The 25,693-nt window shown below is 37.3% G+C and overlaps 2 protein-coding genes across 2 annotated transcripts; both read right to left on the bottom strand.

The window, feature by feature from the left end:
• Positions 1-1,148: 1,148 nt before the first annotated feature.
• Positions 1,149-6,240, bottom strand: LOC110927864. The gene is made up of 8 exons (XM_022171219.2): positions 6,117-6,240; positions 5,950-6,020; positions 4,633-5,860; positions 4,337-4,525; positions 2,053-4,289; positions 1,591-1,739; positions 1,269-1,446; positions 1,149-1,181 (listed from the first exon to the last, which is right to left on the bottom strand). The coding sequence occupies exons 1-8, from the start codon at positions 6,238-6,240 to the stop codon at positions 1,149-1,151; spliced, it is 4,209 nt and encodes a 1,402-aa protein (XP_022026911.2).
• An 18,035-nt stretch (positions 6,241-24,275) lies between these two features.
• LOC118479544 (F-box/kelch-repeat protein At3g23880-like) lies at positions 24,276-25,337 on the bottom strand. Its single transcript, XM_035974106.1, has one exon. It carries the CDS (start codon positions 25,335-25,337, stop codon positions 24,276-24,278), a length of 1,062 nt encoding a protein of 353 aa, XP_035829999.1.
• Between the last annotated feature and the right edge of the window lie 356 nt (positions 25,338-25,693).

Here is a 25,693-nt window from a genome sequence, read left to right as displayed (position 1 = left end):
GTTACACTTAACATATTTCCAATCACTATGCATTTCCACACCACTTATGTTTGCATCAATGTTGAAAATTGTTCCCTGTACATGATTTAAAGTCAAAAACTAATGATTAAAAGTGAAAAACTAACAAAAAATAATTTATTTGGGTGTATTAGCAATACAATACCTCAGCCACATCTCCTGCTGTAAGAAGGCTGTATATGTTTGCAATACTCGTAATTTGAAAGGTGGCTGCATTGTCTTCAATGGTAGTAATTTGAGGAGACTCACTGAAAACAAAAATTACAACGTATATAAAACATAAAATAATAATGCATCTAATAAAACATGCCAAATCACATAATTACATAATCCTGTAGGCATCAATTTCAGGTATAGAAAGATTCAAGTAAATTTGAGTCGCCACAGTTTTCATTAAACTTGTAGAACCTAATTCAATACAAACATTTAAACATAAGTTATAAATAATCAAAATTAACAATGCAACATATCCTATACATAACACCATACCCTTGTAAGATCGAACTTTGCAAGATGACAAAATAATAATAACTGTATTTTTTGCAATTCTTCGAATATAACCATCGCTAAACTGATTCACCAAGTGTCCCCATAATGAAACATTCACCTTCATATCACTGAATTATATATATTTAAGAATGAGATAGTAAAAATAAACAATATAGACGAAAGAATTAATATAGACAACACTAACATACTTGGTGTCAGAGATAACAATGTTTCGTACACCAGGATTGCAAGATGAAACAGATTCCAATTGATACTGAACAGAGCCCCATTCCCTAAGAACGCCAATAACATCTACACACACACATACACATACACATACACACATATATATATAACATTAGAAAACTTGAAGAATAAAAAACTAACAGAATAAAATGCATACATACCTGTAAGATATTTGTCATCATTAACACGATCGGCTAACAGATTGAATGGAAGAAAATCAAACACATATCGTCTGAAGACAGACGGATGCGTCGGACAAGTAGTAATACTTGTTGAATACAAGAACTGAATGAAAATATCGCACCGCAATGGACGATACATGGTACTATACTTATGAACAACAAACTTACGAATCCTGTAAACACATCCCTCTTTAAATGCATTCTGAAATAACCTCAGCATGGAATCTTTGCATGAATAGATGAACCCTGAAAAAACATATACATTTTAAGATTAGATAATTACCAATGTAAAATCAAAAACTAAACAATATTGCATTACAAAGAAATACTTACTTGTGCATCAGATAGAATCATGTCAAATGAAAGGATACGATTTGTTTTAGGGTTGAACGATGTCCAAGCACGCGAGACCAACACATCAACTTGCCAGTTGTTGGTAAAATAAGCACGTAAATCCGAAATACTTGCACGATTCATTTTATAAAGTAATAAGCTGCAAATATATATAAGACTGCAATCAACATCACACATATAATCCATAACACTATAAACAAAGACTACACATATAGACCCATATATATACACACAAGGATAATAATACTCAACAAAGAAAACATGTTACCTTTGAACAACCTAGTTTGACAACACCAATTACACAATACTATCAGCTGGCGATAATGGCAAATTATAAAAAACTTCCTTGTACACAACATTTTTAGTCATATTGTTAGGACATTTTTCTTTATTATCCACATAGAACTTTAGTCCAACACGAGATGTTACACGAGATGCAGCAACATATAACTGTCCATGGGAGAACACGGGCTTTACTAAGTAAACACAAACATTATTAAAAGTTTGGCCTTGACTTTTGTTAATAGTCATAGCAAAACAAACTTTTATAGGAAAATGTCGTCGCTTAAATTCAAAAGGCCAAGACGAATTACTTGGAGTCATATCAATTCTACTAATGAATACTTTCTCTCCAACATGTGGGCCTGTTAATAATCGTACATTCAAGAACACGACGACTTATTTGACTTACAACCAACCGCGTCCCATTACACAAGCCACGTTGCATGTTTAGGTTATGCAACAAAATAACAGGTGCACCAACCTTGAGATGTAGTACATGATTCGGAAGTCCAGAAAATTTCAAACTGTTAAGAAACTCAGGAGCATACATAGCACGCAATTCTTCAACATTTTGTGTACTCGCACATATCTCATCAGCACTAAACAATGTATACATTTCACCTGGTATCTTCTCAAGAACATGTTGGTTAATCGTATCAACTTCATCATTAGTCGGACAAAGAATGCAACGTTCCTTCAAGTAATCGACATTATTAAATCTGTTCATAATATTAGGGAACGTATTTAACACAACGGACTCAAGATGTTTATCAGTTACAGAAATTAACATATCTCTTGGTATACGAATCCATGTAGCATCATCTGATCCATCCACAGAAACTGAAGGAAGACAACCAGTCCCCATGTCTAAAAGCCATTTACTAAATTCCCGCATTTGAATAAGATCCCTACCAAAAATACTTGGATCACGTAAATGCATGTTAGTTGTCAAAGAAAACACTTTACATGACCTCCATATATTCGGCGACTTGTTAATCGCTGAAGCAACAATTTCACTTCGTGAACCAAACTGAACAACAGGAAGTATCTGCCGAAAGTCACCACCAAATGCGACAACCTTTCCACCAAATACTTTATGCTCAGCACCAGCCATGCTGTCTCGACACACATCCCTCAATGTTCGATCAACAGCTTCAAATACATGGCGATGTTGTAGAGGTGCTTCATCCCAAATAATAAGTGAAGCATAATTGATTAACTTAGCCAAATCTGAACCAACATCAATGGCACAACAAGAGTCCTTATCAACTTCAATAGGGATGCAAAACCGAGAATGTGTTGTACGCCCACCAGGTAGTAATAAGGAAGCAATACCAGATGACGCAACAGTCAAAACTATCTCATTATTTGATCGAATACGAGCTATAAGGGTCGTCCATAAGAACGTTTTCCCAGTTCCTCCACTACCTAACACAAAAAATACGCCTCCTTTTCTAGCCTGAACAGCAGAATATATACTATCAAACACTTCCTTTTGTTGACTATTCAACCCAGCGTATTGCTTAATAAAACGTGTCCTTTCCTCATTAGCATCATACATTCTCTCAAATTGAACCAACCTGTTGATAAATCTATCTTCCGAAGTATGGTCAATTTGCGGTAAGGTTGGAAAGGAAGACAACGACCGGCCACTCTGAATCAACACTTGTTCAATCTCTTCCATAGTATAATTCAATATTTCAGCATCTGAGAAATTCAATGAAAATTTTTTCAAAATTGTTCGATATTTATGAAGAATGTCCTTTGATAGGTATTCATAACAATCAAAAAATAATTGCCGAGGATCACTAACAGTACAAAATAACAAAATTGTAACAAACAATTCACGAAGGCGATCCCCAAATTGCCAATGATAAGCCTGGCGTACAGCATCAACCCATTCAACATCATCACCCAAAAGACTTAATGCTTTACAAGCGGACATATACGTTTGATGTTCCACCCCGTCAATAGTTCGAATCTCTTTAAAACTTCTCGGACCACGCACAACATTTAATAGCATTCTAAGATAATACTTTTCACCCATCGTAGGATGTACATAATATATACGTCCAATAACTTGAAATGAACCTTTACGGGGCTCCCACACTCTTTCCTTCTCATGCCATGTAAAATAAGTTGGGTATTCGGCATACGTCAATGTCCGGCCAAACTCATGCCTTTCATTTGCAGCCATCCATTCAGTAAACTTTGACATTGCAGCTGTTGTTCGTTGTAAAACATGAGAAATTTGCTCATGATCCTTAAAATATACTCTATTACACCCTTCTTCACGAAATGGGAGTCTTTCAACAGCCACTGAACGATAATGCATCTCAAACTCAAATATCTTCCAACACGCCTCTGATGCTGAAATATACCTACAGTTCATGTACTGCTCAATCTCATTTTCATGATTTAAAAGTGATGTAAATGTTGTTCTCCCACCTTGACCTTCCAATACTGCGGTAGCACGATCTTGACCTTTGTTAATATAGCTGAAAAGATATTTAACCAACATTCCTTGGTTACACCATTCAACATTGATATGGCAACCATACTTTATAAGCAACGCACGATTATAAGGAACAACATATCCATTATCTAGCATAATATCTTGCCGACCAACACGAACTTTACGTGAGTTATTACGTCGTCGATACGACGACCACCCATCATTTCTAATAAAAGTTTCGTCACAATAACTCTTCGGAAATCCTTTAGTACATTTGCCATCATTCATACAATCGAAGGTCTAAGGTTACCACATGGACCATGCATCATATGAGTACCAACATTTAAAAAACCGATTGGGTCACCCGATTCAGAAGGCAGCTCAGCAGATATAAATCTATCAATTTCATCCGGTGAAGAAATTTTATCAGCTTGACTAAGAAACACAAGAATGTGGCAATGTGGCAGACCACGTTTTTGAAACTCTATTGTGTAAAGAACTGCAAAGACAAAAAAAAAAAAAACACAATGTTTTAACACACATCATAATAACACATTAATCACATGTTAACATACAACCATTGAGAATAAAATTCATTTAACTTACCCACTTTAGGAACACCAAAATGATGCTTTTTCCTTATGTCTTTCATGAGCTCATCAAGTTTGATCTTAAATACCCGTGCAACAATATCAGGTCTTTCAGATACTAAGTGACCCACTGTGTTTCCCTGCAAATGCCGTTGAATTTCAACCCATTTTGGGTTACACGTCATGGTAATAAAAAGATCCGGAATACCAGCCCAACGACAAATTGCCATCGCATCTTGATATTGTTGTATCATATGCCTAGGCCCCCCAGTGAAGGACGCTGGCAACACAACACGTCGACCTATAGAATCACAGTTTGTCTCACCTTCTAATATACGATCATGCAACCCATTATACAACTCCGAACGAATTGTTGTCTGATGAGTCTTGTACCATTGTAAGTCATGTTCAAGCACTTGCGTATATGCATCAATAACAAATGTAAGAAATAACCGGCCAGAACTATGCAATGTTCTACCTTCTTCCATTCTAACCATCAACCGAAAACAATAGCATTCTCTCAATGAAACATTTTTTCTTTTACTTTCAGCACTAATATTACTTACAGGAATGCCCACATTAAAACTATCTTCTCCATATGGGAAAAGTAATGGATATTGCAACGACATGTAACTGGGATGAAGTTCAGAAATACGTTTCGCATTTGTACTACCACGGTCTTCAACAATAATATCACGGCAATCTGTAGGATTACCATCACCCGGAATCAATGCAGCAACTTCATTGACCGTAGGCAAATTAAACTGTCTCGCATCCCTTCTTCGTGTACCAAGCAGTCTAAGTCTAACAGGTTGCTGCGAAAAGTGAGTAAATCTTTCTTTGGCCATCCTAAAGCTCTGAACTAATGGATTGTGCCGATTAAGCATTTTAATTAAATCATTAACTAAACTTCGAATACATGCATCATCATTCCCAGACTGAATACACTTCTCAACTGCTTTTAATCGATTGTCAACCTCATTTTCTGTGTCATAAATATATAGTTGTGCAAATCTTGGCCGTCCATCAATATGCTGAGGTAACAAAGTACCAATCCTATGATGATTATGTCCATTCAACACATATGTATAGGGACCACCTCCATCATTAACATCCGAACAGACTTTACCGCCAGTAGAAGTAAACGAAAACATTGAATTTAGAAGCTTGATATTCTCTTTAAACACCTTAGATCGCGGTTCACCATTCGGCTGTAAAAGCCGCCGCAATGGTTGCGGAGCATGCTGAAGTAAAGGTAAAACAACCTTGCCTTTACCACAACAAATAGAGAAAGTTGGATTAGAAGGAGCAACATATTTAGTACTTCTCTCACCATACCACAAGATCGCTTTGCAATAAGGACATACATATTCTGTAATTCCACAATCCCAATATGATACATCTCTTGTACAAAATAAAACAATCATATAAGAGAAAGTTATATTTATCATTTTAATGAGGCATCCAAACAACTAACAGTCATCAATGAACAATCCATACTTGATGAGTTTTCATCTTGGTAAACACCAGCACAAGATGACCTTCGGTTGTGCATAGATGGCGATGATGCTGAAACAAACTCCGAAGTTAAAGAATGTGATACAAAAGGTGCATCACTATTCATTGAATTAGTTCCATGGAATTGATTTGAATTTGGGCCAACTGCAATACACGTAGATACAATCAGATGTGTCCTAAAAACATGAACACGTTTACATTACTTGGCATAAAAAAAATTAACAATACGTACCATAACAACGTCGTTGAACTGGCATATTTTCAATGTTTGAACCAGCAGGGCGATTGATGTGCTAAATGTGGGTTAATTAAAACAACTAAAATTACCCTAATTCTAGACCCTCTAAGTTTTAAATTTATAAAACTAAGACTCTCTAAAACCTAAACCACACGACCGGCAAGTGTATCGATCGATGCAATATAGCCTAAGGAAGTCCGTGTATCAAACCCAAGAGACTCTACTAAATTACGCTAATGACTCTATCTAGACTTAGACTGACACGGACTTTAACAAATTGTTTATTTGATTGGGGGGGGGGTTTCTAAAAATCCTAAATAAATACTAAAATATTAAACTAGAAAATCAAAGAAAAAACTAAACACGAACGTGGACGAAGACTTTGACCAAAGGCGATGAAGACTACCTAGGCTAGACGCAAGCTATACTCAGAATGGATTTCTATTCGATGATTTTGTGGTGTGGAACCGGGATCTTTAGATACTAAACCTATTAAGACACCACTAAGCCCCTCAAACACTCTCAAGGCGATTCTTGTGGCACTACCTAAGCTGTTACGCTTACCGGTTTTCTAGATTTTCCTTTCAGTCCTCTAGTTTCTTGAAAGTGCCTATGTAAGACGCTCTACCTTGCCGCGCGAACGTCTAAAGCAACTACGGGTTTTAATCTTGGTTTAATAGACAATGGAATGTTAAAGACTTATAACCAAACCGAGACCTATTAATACCCTCGAGCCTCACAGCGACGAGTTTAGCAGAACACTTGATGTTATTAAATTACCGAATATTGTTTCTAAGGTTACTTACGCGTTTTCACCCTAAAGGATTAATGACCTATTACGTGATATAGACACTCACCTAAATCAAGAACCCTAATATAACCCTATTTTGTGATAAAGACCGTCACCAAGGATTATATGAAGCAATAAACAGTGATAAAACAATTGTCAAGCATGCATATGCACCAAGTTAAATTTCCGAAGCTTTTACAATACAAGAAAAATCCACAACCACGCCAAAAATCGAATAAAGAACCAAACTTTATTTAACTATTGTGATTAGCCTAGGTAGTTTATTAAATCTAGCCAAGAAACATAGTCTTAAAAACAATCAAACAAGGTTTAGAACAAGAATTCATCGATGACAAACAAGAAAAATAGAAAACTAAAGAAATCGAGTAGAAAAACCCGTTAATCTCTTGCTCCCCACGCTTCCCGCTCGCTTCTGATGATTCCGCCCTTGATCTTATATGAATTGCCTTACAATATTAACTTTCGTCCCTTGCTTGTTCCGATACGTGCGTCCTCTGTTGTCTTCTCCCAAAAAATTATGGCTGCCTCCAAGTTTGCGTGCCAAGAATATATATTCATATGTATGGCCGCCCTTGTATTATCTGTATCATAATTTGTAACCAAAAACAATTCCATGATCTGGGCCTAGCTGGCGTATTACTAAAGGAGGTGTTGGGCTTGCAGTGCTCCAGAAGCCCAAAATCGGTAAAAAGAAACCAATGGCAGTTTGTGTAATTTTGCGATGTGTGCCTTCCAATTCAGTTACTGCCTCAACTCAATGGTCCTCTTGTTCCATAAAAAAATAGGAATCATAATTCCTTCCTTTTATTCGTCCACCCCAAACTCACGTCCAGTAGGTTTTCAATATGTTGAATTTTTTTTTTAATATTAATAATAATAATATCAATGGTCTGGATATTTTCGTAGCCCAAACTTGATGCGGCCGAAAGTAGCGACAATTTTACTTTGACCACTGGCGTTTCATTCTGTCCAACTGGCTGGTCATTTCCATATTGCTCATTTTTCCTCCATTTGCACCAGGACCTGCCAAAACACCAAATAATGTAATATAACACTAAAAACCAAAAATAATAAATAAAAACTATACAATAATTATACAATTTACACGGGACAAATATGTGTGTTTTACCACTTATCAGCGATCTCATAATCGAGGACGACCACGATGTCTAATATTACGGGATGTTTCATCAGATTGAAATGTCGACATAGATGAAGAAGACAGTGTTGATAATATTTCAGAATCACTTGCAATAGCATGGTTAATATTAACACTATCCATACCACCAAGATCTGTATACAAACAACATTCATTTGATGCCAATTGATAAATAATGTCAATGTTTTATTCTCGATCTTCTTCCTCTTCATATGTAGTCCTTAAATACCTCAACTACTCATAGTGATAGCTATTACATACTGGAAGCTCTACACAATACTTACCAATCCATACGTACATAATATCATGGATTATACCAAACAACCAATGCGCACCAGCCTTACACACTATATGCAAGCTTTGACATTTGTTAGAAGAATCAGCAGATAAACCAACAACATGTGAAAATATTTTGTAGTAAACTTCCTGTTATCACCGTATAAACTTCTTTTCCGTATAATGCACTCCAAAATACCATCTCACAACCCATCATTACATAAGCACAAAACACCGTATCCATACTTCATATCACTCCAAGAAAATAGACGACTATTATATAGAAACACCATCGGATCTATATACATACTTAGAACATAACACTGTTTCATGCAGGTAAAGCAAACATCTCGATCATAAATACGTCATTAATTGTCAAGTTATACCCTAACCTATTATTTATACTACATAATTTAAATTAACAAAACACAATAGCAACAAACATAGCTATAAGAAGACATGCAACCAACTATTAAATACATGTAACAGCAAAAGAAAGCAATGAAATTAAATATAAATATGAAACACCTATACACAATATTAAAAACAAAATCACACATACATTGCTAAATAGATAGTAGCTCCTTTGATACTTCGTTTCCAACTACAACTTTTCAAAACCTATTGATAAGGGAAACTAAAGAACTGTAGTAAAAAATATTAAGACAACAAATGGGTTATTAAATACAGTTATCAAAGTTCAAATAATAATGGGGCAACATAATGGGTAGTTTTTGAACATGCACCATAATTGTAGGAATTATAACTGTCTTTAGTTAGATAATATTATATATTTTATACAAAAACAAAGTAAACACGAAACTACCACAAATGAATGCATAACTTAAAATGTTAATTATAATTACAAACATTAGGTGTGTTGACCTAATTTAAGTTTTTTTAAACAAAACGTGTTTTTATAGAAATGTAATAATATATACTAATATTGTCCTATACCACTTATGTTGTTGATTACATTGTGTGTTATTATGGAAAAGATTGTGCTTATACGAAATCACTATGTTTAGGAATAGTACGTTACCCTATTTTTTTTGAAACGAAAATTTCATTCAAAAAACTGGGAAGGCCACAGAACGGACCAACCCACGACCACCACTTACAACATGTACAACGGGTATTTCACCCATTCTTTCCAATCAATCCTATTACAATAGTACGTTACCCTATTGCAATAGTCCTTATATACTATTTGTAGTTGTATGTATATTTTATACAATATTAAGCTCTAATAAAGGCATTGTGTTTTTTATTAAACCTTACTTCTTTTACTGAATTCTGATTATCAATGTAAACTTGTTTAAGTGGAAAAAAAAGCACAAACACAACCCAAACTATATAAATCAAACACTCTTTTCTGTAAAGATGCCCTAACTTTAATTGTAAGAAATACAATAACTGAAACAAAAGCCGCTTTTATACAAACTAAAATATTATCCTACAAAAAAAAAGAAAAAAAAAACCAGAAATAAGAGACAGAAAAATAAAAAACAAACATGAGTACTAAAATCGCTCTAGATAATTAATCTTAACTTCCATGCAACACTTCACACTTTCAAGAGTGGACACAATACGATCCAAATGATTAATTGCCTTCCTAATCACATCGATAGAAGCACGAACACCAATGTCACGAACATCGCAAGCAGGTAATTCCAACAAATCACCTACTATTTTACACATATCTTGTATAAAGTTAGCCACACGTTTGAAACCGAATTTCAAAACAGTCATATACAAGACATCCCTCTGTAACTGCCAAACTACCTCATCGACCATCTTTTATTTAAAAGTTAAAACGACGGAAACCAGATATAATTATACAAACGAATGATATAATCAGAGGTTAAAGAATTCAAATATTCCTTTACGATTATATTTATACATACATACATATAATCATATATATATGCACCGCTAACAAACTTTAGCATAAAACATGGATACCCTGCTAACTGAAAATACGTGGAAGATGTGACAACCCGAATTCCCGAGGTTAGTATTATCCTATTCCCCGACTCCTTTGTCGTATTTTCATATCCTTGGAATCTTGTAAAATCATTGTGCTAGTGGAAATATGTTACAACTTGTAAACGATCCTTCGACCAAGACATCTTTCAACCAAAGATCCTTCGACCGAAGGATCCAACCTTCGAAGGATCACCAAACATAAGACCTAACTTTCGATTCAAACTCTGTCCTTCGAGCAAAGATAGGATCCTTCGACTGGAATCCAGATCTTTCGGCCCAGTCTTTCTAATGGGCTTGGCCCATTCCTGTGATACGTTATATATACGTGAATGCATGTAGGTCGATAGTTAACTTCTAAAAACCCTAGTTCCATTGTGTGTGTGTGTGACGGCATATCAGACCCATTCCCTGTTCGAAGATCTCATTCCGTAATCCAGATTCCGGTTAGTGTGATTCTTGTTTGGCTAGTGGATTAAAAACACTTGTGATTATTTGTTTAATCTTATGTAGTAATAGCTTTATTCATGGATCGAATATAGATGCTGATTATGCATGTGATTGCAATTGGTTTCCAATTTTGATTTCTGTTTATGATGATGATAATGCTGATTATGAATGGTTCTGGTATGATGATTGGTTGTTTTGTGTGGAACAACGATCTGCTAACATGTAATACATATTAGGGATGATAATTATATGAATAGACCTGAGGATTTTAGACCACTGATCTGATCATGTTAATTGATGTTTGGGAATTATGTTATTGAGTGATTATTACTGATTTGGTAAACACATCAATGAATCGATGCAAGAGTTTTGTGATGCTTAATCATATAACTGTCAGCGATGATTAGGGCTGTGATAGGGTGTAACTGTTTGATACTCGTAACCGAAAGATACTATGACCGAAAGATAACAGTGGACCGAAAGATAACTATGGTCGAAACATAACTGTGGTGTCGAAACGTAACTGTGGTGTCGAAACATAACTGTGGTGTCGAAACATAACTGTGGTGTCGAAACATAACTGTGGTGTCGAAACATAACTGTGGTGTCGAATGATAACTGATGTGTTGAATGATAACTGTGAATCGAAAGATAAGTGTATCGAATGATAGCTGATGTATTGAATGGTAACTGTGAACCGAAGGATAAATGTGAACCGAAAGATATTGTGCTTGACTAATTGGTATACCATGCCTAGTGATGAATGTGAACATTTGTATTCGTGTGCACCAACTGATGATTGAATGAGAAATGATACGTGTTGTACTGGTATGCAAACTGACTGTTATGTGTAACTGTAATAGGGTTTGGTAAATCACTGTTGTTAAACGAGTAAATAATTCTACCGAGCAAGCCAAGGTGAGTTCACTACATTCGAGCATGCGTCCCAGTGGTTGGGGACAGTCAGTGGGTATCCCGTGGGGGGATAAGTCTTTGGGTAAAAACGGGTATATTGGTTAATATTCTCACCTATCATCGTTTGTAAGTCCCTCATCGGGTATTAGTTAGTAGCGCTACTTAGGTTTGGCACCCTCACCCCGTGCCTGTAGAGGACGGAGGTGAACTAATGACCCAGTCTGGCCCAGTACTAGATAGGAGTACGTGGGAAGGGCAGTCATGTATTTCAGGAGCCGTCCGTGTTTGGAAATGAGATATTAACAATATTACTTGCATTGAGTATTGAACTATTTTATATACAACGGGTAATCAAACGTTTTCTAAAACTGTGAACTCGCCAGCTTTGTCTGATACACGTGTTACATGCTCGCAGGTCCTTAGGTACTTGGAAAGCAGGAACTTGCTGGCTGGAGGGCGCGAGTGGTCATGGTTGCTTGATGGATTTATTATTAGACATTTATTTACTATGATTGATTGGATAACATTATATTACGATACATTAACGCTTCCGCTAAACTTATGGTTTTTGAATAACTTATGTTGGGATTTCAGTATCTTTAAATAATGAAGTTTTATTTAAAACTTGTGATTCAATGTAATTGGTGGCTCATTGCTAGTCGTCACACGCCTAGCAGGGACACTCCCTAGGTGGTAATTTTTGGGGGTGTGACAGTTTGGTATCAGAGCCACTGGTTATAGTGAATTTGGTTTTAAAAAATGTTTTATAAAACCAGACTATAACTGAACTGATACGACATACTGATACGACATTGACCATGACACTCAGCTCCAGGCAGCAAGGTTCGTCTCTTGTTTACTATTACATAGCATAGTTAGTACATACTCATGATTAGTATCACACTCGAACGCACACTTGATATTACAATACGAATTACTATGCTATCTGTTTATGCTACGTATTTTAAGAATGGGACTCTACATGAACTTACATGTTCTATATTGTGATGTCGTCCGTCGTACTGCATGAGTTTGGGGAAACCTTTTAACATGAGTAGGGAGGAACTGAGATAAGCATGCAAAACGGGTTATTATTATGGGTGCACACATAATAATAACGTGGGGTGTATGTGAGTCCCAGTAAATCTCGACTAGTGTGAAAAGGAATCCCACGTTGATAGTCAATTTTGTATTAGAACCTCGAAAACTGTGAATACTATAGCAATACTTGACATCCGCTTGAAATGATCTGTTAATCCGTTCCTTCTTCCCATACTTGTAGAATCATGAACGGACGTGGTGGAGGTCGTCGTGGTGGACGTAATGGAGGCCGCGGTGGTGGGCGTGGCGAAATCCATATGACCCAAGCTGAGCTAGAAGCATTACTCAACGCCCAGGTGGCTGCAACCTTGGCAGCTTATCAGGCTGGTATGGCATGTACCAGACATTCTTTCCTTTGAATCGTGAACTTGAGTCTTACTTGTTGGTTTATTTTCTTTCGTTAATAGGTCAGCCGGCGCCACAAAACCAGCCTCACCCACCGGTCTGCACTTTTAAAACTTTCATGGATTGCAAGCCACAGACCTTCAGTGGCACTGAAGGGGCTGTAGGACTTATACGCTGGTTCGAAAAGGCGGAGTCAGTGTTTGCGATATGTAACTGCCCAGTTGGGGATAGGGTAAAGTTTGCAGCAGGCACGCTTCAGGATGGTGCCTTGACCTGGTGGAATGCCCAGGTCCAACTGCTAGGTATTGAGGCGGCGAACGCCACTACGTGGGATGATTTTAAAGAACTGATGAGAGAGGAATACTGTCCTCGAGATGAAATAGCGAAGTTAGAGAATGAGTACTATCATCTGACAATGGTGGGGTCTGAAATCGAGGCGTATGTGAAGCGGTCGTATGAGTTAGCTGATTTGTGTCCGAACTTGTCCCGACCCATGCCCCGAAGAATCGAGTTGTTTATTAAGGGGTTACCTCCACGGGTGAAGGGTTTAGTTACAGCAGCGAACCTCAATAACCTAACCCAGATTGTTAGATTGGCACATAAAATCGTTGACCAGGAGGTGGAGAGCGACTCATTGCCACCTCGTATTTCTAGCACTACCACAGCTGCCACTACTTCCACTGCATCTGCTGCAGATGGCAAACGTAAGTGGAACGATACGGACAAGGGGTCCAACTCTACACAGCCTCAGAAGAAGACGGATACTGGCAGCACCCGCAGTTTCAGCCAGACAGCATCAGTAAATCAGAACTCGAGTAACAGATCAGGGCAGGGATCATATGCGGGGAAGCTACCCTTGTGCAGCAAGTGTGATCTTCATCACAAGGGGCAGTGTACTCGAGTTTGTTATCGGTGTAATCGACCGGGGCACAAGGCCAGGGATTGTAGGACCACACTTCCAGCTCAGCAGCAGCCAGCGCAGCAGGCGGGTAGGCAACAGCCTCAGCAAACTCAGGGTAATCAGAAAGGGTGTTATCAGTGTGGGGCCGAGGGGCACTTCAAGCGAGACTGCCCTCAGCAGAGACAGAACACAGGGGGTGGTAACGGGAATAACAATGCAGGGAACAACAGGGGTAATGTTGCGCGTGGGCGCGGGTTTGTGCTGGGAGCTGGGGAAGCGCGGAACGACGGCAACGTGGTTACTGGTACGTTTTCAGTAAACGGTGTTATTGCTTCTATTTTATTTGATTCTGGTGCCGACTGGAGTTACGTGTCTTTAGAGTTTAGCTCCCAATTAGGGTTAAGTCCTACACTTCTTGTAATGAAACACATAGTAGAAATCGCAAATGGTAAAACAATCGAAGCTACGCATGTTCTATTTGGGTGTAAAATCGATCTTCTGGGTCAAGTTTTCGACATTGACTTGATTCCTATTACTCTTGGAAGCTTCGACGTGATCGTTGGTATGGATTGGTTGTCCAAGTATCAAGCAGAGATTCTCTGCAAGGAGAAGATCATACGTGTTCCCCTTCCCAGTGGGGAATTTCTATCAGTTCAAGGTCATCGCAGCGGGACCCCAGTTAGCATGGTTTCGGCAATGAAGGCTCAGAAGTATTTGCGTAAGGGCTATCCTGCTATATTAGCTCTTGTTACCGATTCATCGTCTGATGAAAGGAAGATCGAGGATCTTCCAGTTGTTCGGGAATATCCTGACGTATTTCCTGAGGAACTTCCTGGTTTACCTCCACATCGTCAGGTGGAATTCCAGATTGACCTCGCCCCAGCGGCAGCCCCAGTTGCTCGTGCTCCTTATCGTCTTGCGCCAGGAGAACTGCAGGAATTATCAAACCAACTCCAAGAGCTGTTGGATAGGGGTTTCATCCGACCTAGCTCTTCCCCCTGGGGAGCCCCAGTCTTATTTGTGAAGAAGAAGGACGGGTCCTTACGAATGTGTATAGATTATCGCGAGCTCAACAAGATGACGATCAAAAACCGTTATCCTTTGCCTCGTATTGACGACCTGTTTGACCAGTTACAAGGGTCGAGCTTTTACTCTAAGATCGACTTAAGGTCTGGTTATCATCAAGTGCGAGTCAGAGAGGAAGACGTTCCCAAAACCGCGTTTCGGACGCGATACGGTCACTATGAATTCTTGGTTATGCCATTCGGGTTAACCAACGCACAAGCGGTTTTCATGGACCTCATGAACCGCGTGTGCAAGCCATACCTTGACGACTTCGTTATCGTTTTTATTGACGACATTCTAATTTACTCCAAGAACAAGGAGGATCACGAGCGGCACCTACGCCTTATCCTAGAACTCCTGAGGAGGGAGCAGTTGTACGCAAAGTTTTCTAAGTGTGATTTTTGGATACGGGAGGTACATTTTCTGGGGCATATAGTCAATGAGGTAGGCATACATGTGGATCCTGCCAAAGTTGACGCCATTAGAAATTGGGCGGCACCAAAGAACCCTTCGGAGGTGCGGCAATTTCTCGGTCTAGCAGGGTATTATCGCCGTTTCATTCAGAACTTCTCAAAGATTGCACAGCCACTCACCTCGTTAACACAGAAGAAAGTAGTTTACTCTTGGGGGACGAAACAGGAGGATGCTTTCCAGCTTTTGAAACAAAGGTTATGCAGCGCACCAATCTTATCTCTACCGGATGGCACTGAGGATTTTGTAGTTTATTGTGATGCTTCGATTCAGGGTCTCGGTTGCGTGTTGATGCAACGCGAGAAAGTGATAGCTTACGCTTCTCGACAGTTGAAGGTTCACGAGAGGAACTACACGACACATGACTTGGAGTTAGGAGCAGTAGTGTTTGCGCTAAAAATTTGGAGGCACTATTTATACGGTACGAAATGCACAATCTACACCGACCACAAGAGCCTTCAGCATATCTTCGACCAAAGAGAATTGAATATGCGACAGCGTCGTTGGGTGGAATTGTTCAATGATTACGAGTGTGCCATCAAATATCACCCAGGTAAAGCTAACGTTGTGGTGGATGCACTTAGCCGCAAAGAAACGAAACCTAAACGCGTTCGCGCCTTACAGCTCACTATCCATTCCAGCCTTCCTGATAGGATTCGTACGGCCCAGACTGAGGCATTGAAGGAAGAGAACATTAAAACTGAGGGTTTGCGCGGTATGGAAAAACAGTTTGAACAGAGATCTGACGGCATCTACTACATCATGGGAAGAGTATGGGTTCCTCTGTTTGGTGATCTTAGAGAACTTGTAATGGATGAAGCACACAAGTCACGATATTCTATCCACCCGGGATCGGACAAGATGTATCATGATCTTAAGGTTATGTATTGGTGGCCGAACATGAAAGCCCTCATAGCCACGTACGTGAGTAAATGCTTAACTTGTGCTAGAGTTAAAGCGGAACACCAGAAGCCTTCGGGTCTACTACAGCAGCCAGAAATACCTAAGTGGAAGTGGGAACAGATCGCTATGGATTTCGTTACTGGATTACCAAGAACTCAGGCTGGAAACGACACTATATGGGTGATTGTTGATCGACTCACGAAATCGGCACATTTTCTAGCAATCAAGGAAACAGATAAGTTTTCGCAGCTTGCAGCGGTATATCTTAAGGAGGTAGTTGCTCGACACGGAGTGCCAACTTCTATCATCTCAGATCGAGATCCGCGCTTTACTTCTGAATTATGGCAGTCTATGCACAAATTGTTTGGTTCGAAACTTGATATGAGCACCGCTTACCACCCACAGACGGATGGTCAGAGTGAGCGCACTATTCAGACACTTGAAGACATGCTGCGGGCATGTGTGATCGATTTTGGGAAGGGATGGGAAAGACACTTGCCGTTAATAGAGTTTTCCTACAACAACAGCTACCACACAAGTATTCAGGCAGCTCCGTTCGAAGCATTGTATGGGCGGAAATGTCGTTCTCCTCTCTGTTGGGCGGAAGTAGGTGACAGTCAACTCACAGGTCCTGAACTCATTCTGGAAACTTCGCAAAATATAGCTCGGATAAGGGATCGTATGGCAGCAGCGCGGGATCGTCAGAAAAGTTATGCTAACAAGCGTAGAAAGCCTTTAGAGTTCGAAGTTAATGATCGGGTTATGTTGAAAGTTTCACCGTGGAAGGGCATTGTACGCTTTGGAAAGCGTGGCAAGCTTAATCCATGTTACATTGGGCCATTCAAAATTCTTGAGCGGATCGGTAAAGTCGCTTACAGACTCGAGTTACCTGCGGAATTAGGTAATGTTCACAATGTCTTTCACGTTTCGCAACTAAAGAAGTGTCTGGTTGATGAGACACTGGTTGTGCCATTTCAAGAGCTCAAGTTGGATGACAAGCTGCAGTTTGTTGAAGAGCCTATTGAAATCATGGATCGGGAGGTCAAGGTCCGTAAACACAGTCGAATTCCGATTGTTAGGGTCCGTTGGAATTCAAGGCGTGGACCGGAGTTCACGTGGGAACGCGAGGATCAGATGAAACTAAAGTACCCTCACCTTTTTCCCAAGGACAAGGCAGAGTCAAGTAAAGCTAGTGAATCTCGGGACGAGATTCCCCTTCAAGTTGGGGATGATGTAACACCTGAGGAAAATCCGCAACGATCTTGAATCGTCACTTCACTCTCTCGTACCTACTTGCTAAATTTCGGGACAAAATTTCCTTCAAGTTGGGGATGATGTGACAACCCGAATTCCCGAGGTTAGTATTATCCTATTCCCCGACTCCTTTGTCGTATTTTCATATCCTTGGAATCTTGTAAAATCATTGTGCTAGTGGAAATATGTTACAACTTGTAAACGATCCTTCGACCAAGACATCTTTCAACCAAAGATCCTTCGACCGAAGGATCCAACCTTCGAAGGATCACCAAACATAAGACCTAACTTTCGATTCAAACTCTGTCCTTCGAGCAAAGATAGGATCCTTCGACTGGAATCCAGATCTTTCGGCCCAGTCTTTCTAATGGGCTTGGCCCATTCCTGTGATACGTTATATATACGTGAATGCATGTAGGTCGATAGTTAACTTCTAAAAACCCTAGTTCCATTGTGTGTGTGTGTGACGGCATATCAGACCCATTCCCTGTTCGAAGATCTCATTCCGTAATCCAGATTCCGGTTAGTGTGATTCTTGTTTGGCTAGTGGATTAAAAACACTTGTGATTATTTGTTTAATCTTATGTAGTAATAGCTTTATTCATGGATCGAATATAGATGCTGATTATGCATGTGATTGCAATTGGTTTCCAATTTTGATTTCTGTTTATGATGATGATAATGCTGATTATGAATGGTTCTGGTATGATGATTGGTTGTTTTGTGTGGAACAACGATCTGCTAACATGTAATACATATTAGGGATGATAATTATATGAATAGACCTGAGGATTTTAGACCACTGATCTGATCATGTTAATTGATGTTTGGGAATTATGTTATTGAGTGATTATTACTGATTTGGTAAACACATCAATGAATCGATGCAAGAGTTTTGTGATGCTTAATCATATAACTGTCAGCGATGATTAGGGCTGTGATAGGGTGTAACTGTTTGATACTCGTAACCGAAAGATACTATGACCGAAAGATAACAGTGGACCGAAAGATAACTATGGTCGAAACATAACTGTGGTGTCGAAACGTAACTGTGGTGTCGAAACATAACTGTGGTGTCGAAACATAACTGTGGTGTCGAAACATAACTGTGGTGTCGAAACATAACTGTGGTGTCGAATGATAACTGATGTGTTGAATGATAACTGTGAATCGAAAGATAAGTGTATCGAATGATAGCTGATGTATTGAATGGTAACTGTGAACCGAAGGATAAATGTGAACCGAAAGATATTGTGCTTGACTAATTGGTATACCATGCCTAGTGATGAATGTGAACATTTGTATTCGTGTGCACCAACTGATGATTGAATGAGAAATGATACGTGTTGTACTGGTATGCAAACTGACTGTTATGTGTAACTGTAATAGGGTTTGGTAAATCACTGTTGTTAAACGAGTAAATAATTCTACCGAGCAAGCCAAGGTGAGTTCACTACATTCGAGCATGCGTCCCAGTGGTTGGGGACAGTCAGTGGGTATCCCGTGGGGGGATAAGTCTTTGGGTAAAAACGGGTATATTGGTTAATATTCTCACCTATCATCGTTTGTAAGTCCCTCATCGGGTATTAGTTAGTAGCGCTACTTAGGTTTGGCACCCTCACCCCGTGCCTGTAGAGGACGGAGGTGAACTAATGACCCAGTCTGGCCCAGTACTAGATAGGAGTACGTGGGAAGGGCAGTCATGTATTTCAGGAGCCGTCCGTGTTTGGAAATGAGATATTAACAATATTACTTGCATTGAGTATTGAACTATTTTATATACAACGGGTAATCAAACGTTTTCTAAAACTGTGAACTCGCCAGCTTTGTCTGATACACGTGTTACATGCTCGCAGGTCCTTAGGTACTTGGAAAGCAGGAACTTGCTGGCTGGAGGGCGCGAGTGGTCATGGTTGCTTGATGGATTTATTATTAGACATTTATTTACTATGATTGATTGGATAACATTATATTACGATACATTAACGCTTCCGCTAAACTTATGGTTTTTGAATAACTTATGTTGGGATTTCAGTATCTTTAAATAATGAAGTTTTATTTAAAACTTGTGATTCAATGTAATTGGTGGCTCATTGCTAGTCGTCACACGCCTAGCAGGGACACTCCCTAGGTGGTAATTTTTGGGGGTGTGACAGAAGATTCATAAATTATGTCACCACACCATTTATTTCGTCAAAAAACGATGACAACTAACCAACCACGTTTTGTTTTTGTTTTTCTTTTTTTAATAAATTGAATAAATGAGATACTACATGAGCTATAATCAATAGTTTAAAATAACACATCAAAGTTTTAAGCTATGTTCAAATGACGTATAGTGATAAAAATATTTATATCTGCATACATTTTAATGTAATAGTTAAGTTAATCTCATCTTGACTCAAGTCACTGGATGCCTGTTGCAAAAAACACAACTAACATTATCCATAAGACAATTCAAGATATTGTTTTGTGTTTTATTAATCAACTAAATAACCGAAATATTATTTTTAGAATATTTTAAATGTAGTATCTTTTTTATGTATTATATGTGTTTTCAAAAACAATGACATGAATTCTAAATTCAGATTGACTTTTTACAATAACATGGAACCAAAAATAAAAAACATTGCAAGACTTCCGGTGACAAACACAAAAATGGACCCATGCTGTTTGAAATGTTTCAATGAATTTAATAAAATATGATAAATTTTAAGCTTGGGTTACAATTGTATAATTAATCATAACTTTGAGTTTATGTTTCTAATTTGAACTTATAATAAAATATGATAAACTTTAAGCTTGGGTTACAATTGGATAATTAATCATAACTTTGAGTTTATGTTTATAATTTGAACTTAAAAAAACTTTTGGTTATTTAAAAATTGAATATGAAATCACTATAACTTTTAGGATTTTCAATTAATGTTGTTAGTGATACGATCATTTTGGATGTAGCTTTCTTAATGGTTTAACTTGCAAACCACAATAGAGTTGACTTGATCATTTAACAATCTGTATATATAATGCCAAATCAAAAACACAAAACCTGTACACAATTTGTTACACTACCCGAACCAGAAACTACATTAAACATCATTCATATATTAGATAATACTACATTAAACATCATCCATATATCAAATAATAAAACATAATATCGAACATTAGAAGATCCTTACACAATAAACCACTATATTAACATTAAATTACTAAAATACTAAAGACATTAACATAATCTATAACCAAACATGATACATCAAAACATAAAGAAGAACAGAAACTTGATACCTTTAGTAATTTGGAGACACAAGGCTCTCAAAATAGACAGACCCTTGTAAGGCAGTCATGTGCTTCCAAGGAAAGTAGTACCCAACTTGCATAGTTTTCATATCTAACATATAAATATCCCCACAAGTAGTCATCAACAGCATTTCATCAGTAGACTCTACATACTCTACAAACCCGAGGAAACTAGATGGAACAACACCAATACAAGGCAGAACCCATAAGTTAATCCATTCTTCATATCCCAACTTACACAAACCAAATAAATACATATCATATTTATAACGCATAAAAATGTGAAGTTGCCCAGTAATACTGACCAAAGATCCATCAAAACCTCCTCCATAAAAATCACATGGTAATGGAACAATTGAAAATTGCTCTAGGTTAACATCAAAACGTACAATTGACTGCACACAATCACCAGAACATGAATCAACAATGAAATATACACCATCTCCACACAATGTACCTAATGACCATTTTCCACCATGCTCAACAGACAGAATGTCCGTAATTTTCCTCCAGGAATGTAGTCGGGTAGAATAAATATAAACTGCCTCTGTGCCACGTCTTCTTATAACATGTAAAACCTTGTACTCATTTGCACATAGAAAGCAGCAGAATCGGAATCTTTTTTGAAGAAACCATGTGATTCACATGATGGAAAAGTTGTACTTGCCTGTGTAAGAGGATTCCAAATTAAAATTTGAGAAGTCTCTTCCAGGCACACACATAACATTCCATCCAAACTCCCTAATATCATCAGTTCATGTGGTCGGGTTTTGAATGGTTTAACAGACATCATTTTAGGACCACAAAAGCCAGTGCATGCATAAAACAATTTTTCAAGAGAACCACAACGATCTAATTTCGCAAGCACCCACTTGGTAGCTGACGGTGACGTACTACGACAATGAATTAATGGAAACTCTGGTGTGGACAGGATAGACAACCATTTTTTACACACCAACTTGCAACGACCTATATCTCTTGCAGAAAGTTTTGTAAAAATACCATACATTAATATCTCTACAAGCAACTCCGACATAACAAATATTGATTAACTGCTCACATTAGATCAACACATGTTAGTTAGTCCAATCCACTTTAACATCAAAGTGTAAATCATAGTTATGAAGAATAGAAGGCAAAATAACAAATTGAAGAAAAGATACTTACAAACAGCAACTTTTATTTGCTCAAAGATCTGGAACAATTCTGACTGAAATGTTACCCTATAATCATATAAACAGGAAGATGTGAGAGAGAAACGTCAACCCATAAAAGACTAGAGATAATGGGAGAGAAATGCTTAATAACTAATCACGTAATAAAAGGATTAGTAACCACTAACATAGCAGTTGATTTTTTTTTTGAACGGAAAAACTTCTATATAAATATATAGAAAAGGCAACATAGCAGATGATATCTCCAACTTTCTAATACACTTTATCCGGTAAAATAACACAAAACAAAATTTATATCATGTCATATAAAAACGCAATATTATATGTAACCACACAAACAACTCAAAATATCAGGTATTAGTCATACTGCCTTTACATACAACACTATCAAACTTACAAAAACCCATACATTCCACTAAGTTAACTGCAAATACATACCATAAACAATACATAACACTTTTGAATAATGGTGAGAGTGCGAACAAAGATGTTCAGTTAATGGCACAGATGTTAGAGATATTTAGACAAGTTAATGAATCAATGGAGTTGAAGCGTTGGTTTTTTACTTTCCTTATAAGTAGTTTTGTTAAGTTTAGTGATAGTTGCTGTTATGGTAAAGTGGTTTGTATTCAATTATTAAGAGTTATTGGTGGTATTTTTATTTTAATGGAATGTTTTGGTTTGTTTCTTGAAAGTTTAGTCTGGATGAATTGTGTTTTTTATTATGGTCGTTTTTTATTGTGGTTATTTAATCATATATTATTTCAAACATTTAATATCTTCAGTTTAATTTCTTCGAGCGACCATCCGGAGAATTGTAATTGATTTGGTTTATTTTGATGTTAAATTGTGCCTGAATATAGAGTTGCACTTGCACACATGATCAAAACACTATCTCAAACAGCTGCTCTGTGAAAAGCTGTCCACTGCCATAACCACTGTTTTGTTCAAACTTCAAACATCTGCTCTGTGAAAAGCTGTCCACTGCTGAAAGTCAACCCCTGTTCTCTCATTTCCTTGGATATCACTGTTGTTCAAAATCAGTGTTTTCATCCACTGATATGCTATCCACTGATAGATAAAATCACCCACTGTTTTCATTATAACCGTTGCAACCACTGATATTGTTGAATCATGTTTGTTCATTTGAATAATTATGCTTTGTTTTTCAGTTTGCTGGGTTGGACAGTGTTGCTCTAATGAGAATGTACATTTAGAAGCAAGTTTATGATGAAGTTTCTGTTATTATTTATGATATTGTGTGTTACTTCGGCACTCAAGTTGATGTTTCACACATACCACAGGGACGGAAATTGCATTTTTCTCTTAATATAAAGTATTGAAAACATATATAAGTTAAAAACTGGAAAAGGCCCCACATTTAGAGTTCATTTTAGTCCTCCAATAATAAAAAACACAAAAAAACAAAAACACAATAAATAAAACCAAGAAATAAATAAAACACAATAAAATAAAAAAACACAATAGTAACCACTCAACATTAGGGGTTATACCTGCTAAAATTTATTCAAATAATTAACTGCCAAGTTACACATTACATATTATCACACTACTTATGTAAGTACAAGAAATCAACAATTTTTAATACACAACATACAACTTACTCTAAGAAGTTGATAACCATATATATAACAAAGAACATAAGCAACTAAAATACCATACAAAAATAAAATATCTTCTAACATTACCAAAGTATATTACAATACAAATGAAAAACATAACAAACATACAAAAATAAAACAAAGTAAATTACCTAACATCGTAGATTTAAACATTTGGAGACATAAGGCTCTCAGAGTACACTGCTCCTTTTAATGCATAAAAGTTGATAATAGGATAGAAATTATCAACTTTCCTCACATCCAAATCAAACTCATACACATCCCCATAATCAGTCATCAACAACCACTTCTTACTTGAACCAATGTACCTCACAAAGCATTTTATAAGCAATGGAATACAATCAATATCAGGTACAGACAAAATCCTTATCCATTCTTCACCTTTCAACTTCCACAAATCAACAGAAACATCAAATGCACCATGAAGAACAAAAAAATGAAGTTCATCAGAAACATTAACCAAAGACCCTCTAAAATTTACTTCATACTCATCAAAGGGAAAGGAAACTTTAGTAAATGTCTCTAAATTCATATCAAAGCGAACAATTAACGCCACATTATAATCCCAACACGAACCTACAGTGAAGTATAATCCATTACAACACAAAGTCCCACATGACCATTGAACGGTCTGATCATCTAAAATAAAGTCTTTAACAAACTTTATTTGCCTCCAACATTGGCTTTCCATGGAGTAAATGTAAACCGACTGATTGTTACGCCTAAAAACAACATGTAAAAGATTGTAATCCTTCAAGTAATCCACATAAAAGCCAACAGCATCAAAATTTACTTTGAAAAACCCATATTTCTTAGGAATGGACAAGTTCCTATAGGCATTGGTGAGAGGATTCCATATTAACAACTGACAAGTGTTACTTAGACAGACACATAACATTCCATGCAAACTACCTAAGATCATCATATATTCTGCACGAGTTTTGAAAGGCATTTTCACAATTTCAGTTAAAGAAATATTGGCTAAACCATAACTAAGTGTACGAAGTGGACGATGTATGCCTCCTGTTATTAAAACAAATTGCATCTTTGTTAACGATGGCATCTGACGACAATGAAGCCTAGCAAAGAATACCGTTGACAGGAAAGAGCACCACTCTTTACACACCAACTTATAACGGCCTACGTCTCTTGCAGTAAGATTTGGCAATATCTCAAACATAAATAAGTCAATCGGAATCTCCGGCATGGTAACACTTTCCTACAATGTACATTTAAATTTAAATACGATAAATTAACATTTATGAACATAAACATGTGAAATTACTAAACAACATAACAATACATGAAAAAAAGAAAAAACCCCAATTTAAAAAAGTAAAACTCAATTGACAACTCGCTAACAATTGCAAAGGAAAAACACGAAAAGACAAAGCTTACACACCTTAAAACAGCAACTGGAATATGAAATCAACTATTTTTTCTTTGCTATAGTGGGGGATCTTTCTGATAAATCGAATTCAACTATATGGTAAAAAATAAACATACAAATGAATATAACTGAGAAAGTATTTCTTAGATATGGTTACCGAAAAATCACGTAAA

Source organism: Helianthus annuus, chromosome 6 (genome assembly GCF_002127325.2).
Source record: "Helianthus annuus cultivar XRQ/B chromosome 6, HanXRQr2.0-SUNRISE, whole genome shotgun sequence".
NCBI classification, from domain to species: domain Eukaryota; kingdom Viridiplantae; phylum Streptophyta; class Magnoliopsida; order Asterales; family Asteraceae; genus Helianthus; species Helianthus annuus.
The sequence above is the reverse complement of the archived record's forward strand: the minus strand, read 5'-3'. Positions and strand labels throughout refer to the sequence as shown.

What these genes read in the sequence shown, in the direction of transcription:
- LOC110927864 (XM_022171219.2), bottom strand. Translation starts at nt 6,240, where the DNA reads ATGAATAGTGATGCACCTTTTGTATCACATTCTTTAACTTCGGAGTTT. An exon ending in ATCATGTACTACATCTCAAG is followed by an intron (nt 1,740 to 2,052) that starts GTTGGTGCACCT and finishes TCCCATGGACAG; the next exon opens with TTATATGTTGCTGCATCTCG. An exon ending in TGATTCTATCTGATGCACAA is followed by an intron (nt 1,182 to 1,268) that starts GTAAGTATTTCT and finishes ATGTTTTTTCAG; the next exon opens with GGTTCATCTATTCATGCAAA.
- LOC118479544 (XM_035974106.1), bottom strand. Translation starts at nt 25,337, where the DNA reads ATGCCGGAGATTCCGATTGACTTATTTATGTTTGAGATATTGCCAAAT.